Below are 10243 nucleotides of genomic sequence, written 5' to 3' on the forward strand. Positions count from 1 at the left end.
AAAAAAAAGACCTATGAAAATATACTGGAGAACTATATATGGCCCAAGAGAAATATGGCTTAATGTTCTGGTGATATTCAAGTGTGAGAAATACAGGCTAGATGTTAGAAATTTCATTGTAAGAAGTTAAGCGTTAAAATGGTCAAGAAATTTCTAAGAGCACATGTTAGAAGAGTATTTAAAGAATATAAATGTGCACTTTCTTTCCCCCACTTTCTGCAAGTTCCAAAGTGAACAGGTACAGGGCATCCAAGCAGAAAGTACTTATATTTTAACGTGACTCTGCTTCTTCAGAGGATGAATTTTCAGTGAAGTTGAGGAAAGCTACAAAACGTAAGGTACTGTTTAAGTACAAACAATGCCTTAACAACTGCATCCTCCCTCCACTTAATATACTCAACATCTTATTTATCTTTCCCACAAAACACTTCTTGAATTGAGAAGCAGAACATAAGCAAAATGATTGTATCCCTTTGAGTTGTATCCTTCCCTTAGAAGTATCCCCCATAATCAGGGAGTCTACTATGCCAAAAAAAAGGACACTTCAATCATATTTTATGACTCACAATAACTGAGATAACATTTCAAGCTAAGGTACTTTACAGAATTCAGAGACTGAGTAGTAATTCAAACTCCTGGAAATTCACAACTTGCAGCTATCTTCCACTTTGTCTCACCTCTATTCTCAGTATTATGTATTTTTATCTTTTTCTTTGTTAACACTTTTCTCAGTAGACAGAGCCCTTAGGCATGCTAGAATCTGAATCATAAAGATCTCAAATAGATAAAACAATTCTGAATTTGGAGTACTCATTCCCTGTTAACCATAGTGAAAGTCCTACTTGAGTATCAAAGATTTAAGTTTAGTGTATACAGTTACGATTCTATTCACTGCAACTAAAGGACACTCTACAATAGATAGAATACACATATGCATAATATTCATAATGCATACTTTCAAAGCAACACACTGTAGCAATCCCTCTAAGTTGAGTGAAATACTCTACATTTGAATTTCATGAACACGGAGCACTCTGAGAACTATCAGAATTCAAAAACAGTTTCTGGATACCCTTGGCGTCTGAAAAAAAGGCTCCTGAACCCAGAGATTTCAACCTACTCCTGGGAAGGTAAATGAGAATTAAGACAGATGCTGTCTCATCTATGTTAATAAAAGAAAGGGAAATGACTCAGTTGCAATGTTAGCCCTTACTCATATTTTCCCCTGAGAGTATATCTCAGAATGAACAGATGTAACATTTGAGATTATATTTGCTTCCTTTTTCAATGATGTATGCAGTATAGGCTAATAAATCATGCTGCATCTTAGATCTTTTAAGTTTCGTCCTACAGTCTATTGCTGAAGCAAATCAATAAAATGTTTACTTGAAAATGCTGTGATGTAGTGATGTGAATGTATATGTATCAAACCATCTAGTCAAGTAGAGCAACATGACTTTTGAAAAAATCTAGACAACTCTACACTTAAACTTCTTGAGAACTAACGAGATACTCCATTAAGTCAATAATATCCTGGGCTGCATTGAAGGAATGCCTAGGAGATCAAGGGAGGTAATTCCCTCCAGTACCAAGAGGCGGCCTAAAGGAATGATGGGAAGAAACTTGACCAGAGAACGTAGAAATAGGTAATAGTTCTAAACTAAAAGAGGAGAGATTTATGTTAGATATTAGGTAGAAATTCTTTACTGTAAGGGTGATAAGGCACTGGAACCATCAGAAGAACTGATTAAGGGCTGCCCCATCTCTGAAGTGTTCAGGCCCTAGTCAGATTGGCAACCTGGTCCAGTGAGAGGTGTGCCTGCTCAAGGTAGGGTTGTTGCAACTAGATTGTCTTTAAGGCTCTTCTCAACCCCTACCATTCTATAAATCTATGATCTACTTCTTTCATCTGCTTTGTAAATAGTCAAGACAGCAGTATGATGACAAAGATTAGGATAAACCTGAAAAGCTACTGATATTAAGAAAATAACTGAATACGTGCACTTTATTTTTCACTTGGTGCACAGAAATTGCAAAACAATATGATATTGTGTCAAAATGATTTTAATATATTTCTTAAATATATATATTACTTTTTAAGCACATTTTTAATTAAAAAAAGATCATAGAATGACCCCAATTGTAGACAAAACCTACAGGTAAAAAGTAGCATATTAATTTGTAGAAGACCTACATGAGAAGCAGTTATCTGTTCCAGAACTGGTATTTTGTCAACTATTTTCTAAACTTTAAACAAAATCTAAGATACAGAGACAGGAAGTCAACACTTTTCCAAACATCAACATTGACAGTTGTAATTTGCAGAACAAATGAACTTTTACTATTTGAAACTGTTAGCTCAATAGTATCAATATAACTCTGAGACAGAAAATAAAGTCTAGTATTTCACTCATCTGTGTAGTTAAGCTCCCTTTAAGAGCTATCTTTTGTAATCCCATTAAGACTCATACAAGTCTTCACTGAATGAAAAACACTGCCTATAGAATCAAACTCTGATGATGATGAGCACAAGAAAAAAAAAAAATCACAGAATACTCTCAGATCTCAGGTGGAACTTAGAGTACTGCATTCGGGTATTCATGAAAATGTAATTTTCCTCCAGTAAATTGAGTGATTTTTATTTGAAGTCATGGAGAAACAGTAACAAGGCACTACATGAAGCCAAATTCATCATTCATTTTCAGAACAATATTCTGCCCATACTGTTACAAACTCACTGCAGTCCCTCATGTTTAGGTACAAGACTAAAAAACTATCTTTCATCATCAAACAACTTTTCAGCTTTATTTCCAACCCTGTCAAAAATTGCTTTGTGGCACATTTCTGAGAGCTTGAGATTTTTGTTAAAGAAGATTTAAGTAGTTCTTACTACTTAAGCTGTTAACAAAATATGGAAGTAGATTCTTGTGAATTCCAAACTGTGCCATTACTTAGATTAACTTTTATAAAAATCCTAAAAGCACTTATCTAACTGCTGAATGGGTGTCTCCTTTGGCTAACTTCAGTAATCAGATGTATGAGAAGGATTTGCCAAGAAGAAATTTGAAAGATGATTTCATCTCTCATAAAAATGCAAAATAGATGTAAAAAGCTCATGGCAAACTATCCCCTGTAGCTATTCAGAAATTCTTACTGTCTAGTTGTTCCTTCATTCCTTCACATATTTTGACTTTTTGCTTCATTCTCCCCTATTTAGATTTTTTCCTTTTTCCTACTAATGTTTTTTCCCCTTCAATTTTTTTTTCTCATCTTGTGACAATGATACCTCATGAGATCTTCTAGCATATAAAAGGAAGATCAGTACATCTAAGTATAAACGTTTGGCAGTGTGGAAGATGTTCATGGGTGCTTTTCAATCTATAAACCACTTCTTAATATTTTCTTTAAGATATGCTTCATCTGATTAGCTGTATGCATATTTCAACACATATTACTCAGTAAACATTCCCAATAGTTATTATTATTTAATCCCAGAGAGGCTTCTATTACGCCTAAGTTCAAATTAATCTACTGACTATGAAATTGCTTACTGTCGTGGGCACCATGAGCTGCTCAACAGATATTATGAGCACCATGAAGCACCTGGCAGGCACTACAGAGCTGATGGAACACTCAACACATACAATCAACAGCAAGCTCTCTGAGGATATTAAAAGTGGTGTTGAGTTATTGGCAGTCATTACAAATCCTGTCAAGTGTTCTGGACATAATAAATAGTGGTAAGAACTAGATGAGTTTTATAAATTCTGTATCAGAGGTGTGCTGGGGAGTCCTATTAGGAATTAAAGTATAATGTTCTGAGAAACTGCTGTTTCATTTCATCTGTAAAATTTGCAGGCTCATATTCATTGGCAACCTGGAAATACCAATTAGCAGCCCTTAATCAGTTCTTCTGATCATTCCAGTGTTTTCAGGAGCAGCACTTTTCCTGCTGGGAAATGGATCCCTATGAAGATGCCCATGCTGGGTCTCTATGAAGTGGTAGCTTGATATTTGGAAGGAATTGCAGACTTTCAAATGATCACTAATGCAGGCTATTGGAAACTTCTCGCCCTTTCACTCACAAGAGCACATTCCTTATTTCTTTCTAGCTGGGTATCTGTGCTTCCTTAACAATTCAGCCACTGAGTGACCTATGGTTCACATATATATTTTGATGATATATTTTGATGATATATTTTGATGATATATTTTGATGATATATTTTGATGATATATTTTGATGATATATTTTGATGATATATTTTGATGATATTTTCTATGCAGTGTAACTTTTAAATTCAAGATGTTTCTCTGTCCTATGCTATGTAATTTTCAGCCAGAGATGAATTTTCTTTACTTGTTTGTATTTTTTGTTTTCTTCCTCACACCATATCCTTTATGTTTGCTACAGTGGAAAATCTCAGAAAGCGATTCACTTACAGATCCACAAATTTAAAGAATTTGCCTAACGTTCAACTCTAAAAATCCTATTCATCCATAGAAAGTGGTTCTGAAGCGTACAGAACAGATTTAGAAAATGAGAAATAAAAGAACAAAATCGGATATTTGTGTCAGAGATATAACTTAAAGGCATCATTCTCTAAATTCCTCAAGGAAACTTCAGTTTCATGCAATATAACAATCTAGGGCTACCACCATGTATTAATGTTTCAAGTCACGAATATACGTTACCTAATATATAGACAGGACAATGGCGTTCTCTCAATATACATACAATTTTAGATGAAATAAGCAAATTATATTTTTCCCACTCTATTTTATTCTTAGTTGTGTTTTCTGTGCATTATAAATTTCTTCCTGCTATAAGAAAGCCAGTTATTAATATTTTTTTTGGTGATACTACTATGTTTTTTAAAACATTTTTCTGTCAAATCCACTCCAGTTGGTGATGTTAAACACCAGTACAACTCACCACATATCAATTGGTTTTCCTTCAGGTTACGAAAAGATAGTCCTTGTAAAGCACTGGGGTAAGCACAAATCGTTTCTTCCGCAATTCGGACTGAAGCATTTCTAGCCCATTGTAAGACCCATTTCAGATTACAGTCACAAATGAGCGAATCGGTGTTGAAATGCCTAGAAGAACAAAGGAGTAGCAATAGAAAGGAAAAATTAGTGTGCGTGCAATTCTAATATGCAAACTTTCTTAAATGTCTTTTAAATACAGAGGATCACATTCTAAAGACAGTCCTATATGGATGTGTGAGTAATTATACAGATACCTTAAGACAAATAATGCACTTTGTCCCACTCCTAATGTCTTTCAAAACATTATGCCAATTTTTTTTATTTGGGAACAGTATTTCTGACTACTGACTTATATGTGAATAGGTGCAACTGCAAAATACATTTACTTACTAAAACACCTTCAAGTAGAAAATTAATCATGGAAACACCCAACAGATACTTTTAAGTCTCAGAGAGGTGCATTTAATATAAATAGCCAAGAATTATCATTATAGTTCCAGACAATGTTTTTAACATGAGTACTTTTGTGTATTCACAGTTATCACATGATGTAACGCATACAAACATGAAAAGGTGTAAAATCATAAAGTAGAAAAGAATAAATACAGATGCCATTCAGGATTGCCAGTGTGGGTTTTTCAGGAACTACATCAAATTCTCAGGACAGACACAGACATTGGTAAGAAAATACTGTATATTTTATGTTTTTTATGCATTGATAGAAATAATTCTGTTTGAATTCAACTACACTATCTTCATTGCAATGTTTTTCTTGACTCTTTAAGAAGGGAAGGAATCATACTTACAGTGCTTTCAGAGCAAGCAGCTCAGAAAAGAGTCCATTCATGAGACTTGAAAAAATATTCCCTGACAAATTCCTAGAAAAAAAAATAATAATTATGGATATAGCAAATACATGAAAACAAAATTGTTATAGAGCATAATTTTTTTCCAAGTGCTAATTAAAAAAAAAGTCATTTCCTGACCACAACAAAGACGTTTAAATTTGTACATTGCCTTTTTGTAAGTGACAACAATATTCAAATCAAACCATGCACTTTTACTTATTTTATTGTCACAGTAGGTGCGCATACAATTCATTCCATTTAAGAAACAGGACTATCTGTACATATTTAACAGAAGTAATATACTCTAGAATTTCAGTGTAAATATTCACACAGTGATTTTGTCACCAAGACCTATGCTTTAATTTACTGTTTATGTAGAATGCTACTTCAAGGTAAACAAATAAAAGCATCAGTTTAATAATGTTTAGATGAATCCAAGCATTTTATTTAAACTGCAGTGAGTTTTCAAAGTAAACATTTTTATTACAAAAAACTTTAAATAAATGGATATTCCTATCCTCACATTATTAAGGCCATTTCCATTTTAACTACAGTTTTACTATATTTTGGTCTTGATGTCTGAATGGATTAAGCTGAATACTTGCATACAGATGCAATTTAATATTTCCTCATTCAATAGTACTGTTGAATCAGCATCTTAGGAGTACAAGAGGTAAACGCTTAATATGTCTTTTTAAGTACCTGTAAAATAAAATAAGTTGTAGAGCCTTCTGGAAACAATTAATCTTATTTTTGTATTCTTGGCAATTCTTGGAACAAAAGTAATTTTTCAACAATCAAAAAAAGCTTTGAACAATTCAAAATTTCATGGTAGCTTTAAGGAAAACTCTACTAATAGAGAAAAAAAACTGGCTCAGCAAAGTTAAGTGAAATTATTTCTCATTATACTGAGTGACAGTAAGATATGTTGATATAATTGAGGTCATTGCAAGTATTTTGTTTAACAGCGCACCCTTAATACAATCGAAGCACTAAGCTCTTGGAAATGGAAGGGCTTTCTAATTTGCCTTGAAGTGTAGGTATATATAAGATAGCCTCTTTACTTAAAATTAAATGGACCTATTCACGCTTATTGGCTAAGCATATGCTGAAGCAATTCGATGAACTGGGACCTTAAAAGGACTGAATGAGAAAGTGATAACCCTGACAGTTACACAGAAATAGACCAGAAGTAGCCTCACCAGTAGGAAAGCAGATACAGTAGTACTCCGTTAACTGACAGGACAATCGGGCTGAACTGAAAGACAGCAAACGTAACCTGCCAGCCATGTATGGATGCCAGCTGAAACACAGCACATCTTCATCTTCTTTACCCTACTGCAGTATGGCAGCATTTCTAATCTGACGCAAACCCCATTTTTCTTTTAAATAGCTGGCCAGGCTTCATGCAGTAAAATAAACAGAACATCAATACTGAAGTTTAGTAATTCTGTTTGGAACTAAGGAAGGCTTCATTTCTGGTCAGTATTTGAGAAAGCGAGGAAAAGCTAAATTATTTCCATGGCTGATGTAGCAATATTCAGCAAACAGACTATGGCTATTCACCTGCTGAAGATGCCCATCCTACACCTGATAAATCTATGCACTTCCCATAGGTCATACCAAGCCCACTGAGATATCTTGCCAGGATTGCCTTTCATTAAACTAAAAATTTCTAACGTGTTCTTTTCACAGATTTGTTGTATCTTTTCATTGTGAGATATACGTGTTTTCTTCAGTGTTTTTGGCAAGTAGTGGAATAATCGAGTTCCTGACAGTTCAGAAGTCAGGACAGAGCCAGTAAGTCAGTTTTCATATTCTTTCATATTCAGCCAATGACCTGGCTCAAAATTTCCACATTACTACTGCTAATTAGCAAACCAGTATCATGCTTACAGTGCTGTGTAAATCACAAATAGATTTCTACATCCAACAAGCACAGGATATAAGACTGGATCTCCCCAACACTGGGAATAGCTTCTTTGCTAACAAAGCACGCTGGAGCATTACTAAATCACCCAATAACTGAGCACTTCTGAGTTAGATGTTTGCCTGGTTCTGTTGGCTCACATGACACATATTCTGTATTAAAATATTTCTATAACCACAGCATTGTGAAATTCCACCATTTCAGATACCTTAAAAAACCCACTCTAGCTTGACTTAAAAGGAAATTTGTTCTTAAAACATTCCCATCACCTAGTTTCCAAACATTTAAAACATAACAAATTAATGCACTACAAAGCTGATAGCACTTGCTATGCCATTAACTTACTACATTAATAGAAAAGTGTGATCTCTGTTATATCAGAGGTAAACCACTTTAGTTTTATGTACAGGGTCCTGCACTTATTTTTTTATATATCAAATACTCTGTGCTTTTACAGAAATTAATAAAACACTTCTGCCAGAAGCTTTAATATAAATAACAAATGCCATAAAACAGCCAAATGCACCTCGAAGGACTGATTTGAGGCAAAGTACAGGTGGAAACAAAGTATATGAACATGAAGTATGTTTCACTCTTTTAAGCAGTATTAGAAAGCAGAGGCTGAATGAAGCAGTAGGTTCTTCTGTGCAAAAAGACTTGATAGAGAAGGTATAAAACCTACAGCACAAATAAAGGGCAGGCTCTGGTGCATACTTTCTCAGTATGGGGTCTACGTGATTCACGGTGTTATTCACAGTTATACACGGTTTTGTACTTTATCTCTGGCACCATACAAAGGGAGTAGTTTCTTCAATGACAGCAACAAAGTCACACAAGAATTTATGATATAATATTACCATAAAGCTAGTTGGTGATAATGATTTAGAGAGAGGATGACAAATAAATCAGATTTTCTTTAATCAAACAGTTGGAAGTAAAGAGGAAGGTCTGTCTGGAACTTCTTAAAGGAAGATCCAGCAGTAGCTGCTTGTTGAAATAGGTTTTAATGCACTAACATGCCAAACCTGAAGGACTTATTGGGGACTACTAAGACAAAATCCAGGCAGTCAGTACAGTGGCACCAACCCAGTATTCCATAGCTCTTGATATTTAAATTAAGTATAAACAGGATTAGTATGGATGGCCACACCATTACCTACCAAAATATATTTGCATACATCATTCTGGAACAAAGCATTGAAACATGGCCACTGAGGGGCTGAAGGAGATCTGGAAGATTTGTTGCATTCAATTATGTCAGTCCTAGTTAGAATATGTGCACCCCAGCACAGCATAAACACAGCCAAAGGATGATATATTAAGTCAAAAAAGTTAAGCTAATGTCTCAGAAGACATAATAAATCTTCTCTTATGCTGTCTGAGGCACTGTCAGATACATCTGTCAAACAATATGAAAGCATTTTGAAATCATTTTTCAAGTACAAATCATCAAATCCAAGAAGGTGTAAAAATTAGATCACCCTCAAGGAACATAATCACAATTCACTGCCTGCAGTGATTTTGGGAGCTGTGTGAAATTTTAGATTTCATTAGTAATTTGAAATTCAATTCCAATTCACTAAAATGCACATCCTGATCTAAGAGATTTTTTTACCACATGCATGATTAAGAGGCTTAAAAGTTCTATTTAGATTTTGTGTGTGTTTATGTTTTCAAAACAATATTTGATGATACTAATTATTATTTTTTAGATATAAGTTTAAGAAACCTTTAGGTTGCCCTGTCTATAGTCTACATGAAATCATCAAACCCTTTGAAGAGTCCTTGCATAACCTCTAAAAGCTAGATAAGTTTCACCTTTCATTTTAGAGAAGTACATTTATCCTACTGAGTTTAGATATATTCGTCACATCATTTGATGAAAAGTTATGTCACTTTAGTCCTAGAGTTGATTTTTTACTTTTTTTCCCCCCACATTTTTATTTTACAAAGCTAAGAACAAGCAAAACACTGCATTATTTTGTTTCACCTGGTATTTGTGCTCATAAACAGCACCAGGAAAGCTCATCTGTATAATCCACAGAAGGTGCATAAGGATTTATGTCCTTTGTTCTTTCCAGTGGACTCACGGCTCTCCCTACTGGTTTTGATAACAGCCTGCAAAGATCCTTCTGTACTTTATCTCTGCTAAAGTAACACAGGAGAGCTCTAATTACTGCAATCAACAATTGCATAAATCGTTATTTCTCTCCATATATATTTATAATGCTTCTTTGATATTCTCACCCATAATTGGTGGTAATTAAATCAGTTTATTGTTTAAGAATTTGTCATCTTTTCTTTAGTACAATTCAATACATTCATGTTATATTCAGTAAATGCCACTCCACACTGTTTTCAGAGAATACACTCCTGAAAATATCAGTAAACTTGATTCAGTGGTATTGCTAGCAACATAAAAGAGACTTATTGTAATTTATAGATGGAAATATTTGTTTTTGGAATTTTTTTGT

The 10243-nt window shown here is 34.2% G+C and overlaps 1 protein-coding gene across 1 annotated transcript in view; it reads right to left on the minus strand.

The window, feature by feature from the left end:
- Nucleotides 1-10243, minus strand: part of LOC100543833 (adhesion G protein-coupled receptor A3) — a 214922-nt gene that overhangs the window by 140057 nt on the left and 64622 nt on the right. Inside the window, exons 6-7 of the mRNA XM_031554586.1 lie at nucleotides 5798-5869; nucleotides 4936-5099 (exon numbers count right to left, since the gene is read on the minus strand). Coding sequence (XP_031410446.1) covers nucleotides 4936-5099; nucleotides 5798-5869 — 236 coding nt within the window. The remainder of the gene's footprint in view (nucleotides 1-4935; nucleotides 5100-5797; nucleotides 5870-10243) is intronic.

The sequence above is a fragment of the Meleagris gallopavo genome, chromosome 8 (genome assembly GCF_000146605.3).
Source record: "Meleagris gallopavo isolate NT-WF06-2002-E0010 breed Aviagen turkey brand Nicholas breeding stock chromosome 8, Turkey_5.1, whole genome shotgun sequence".
Classification (NCBI taxonomy): domain Eukaryota; kingdom Metazoa; phylum Chordata; class Aves; order Galliformes; family Phasianidae; genus Meleagris; species Meleagris gallopavo.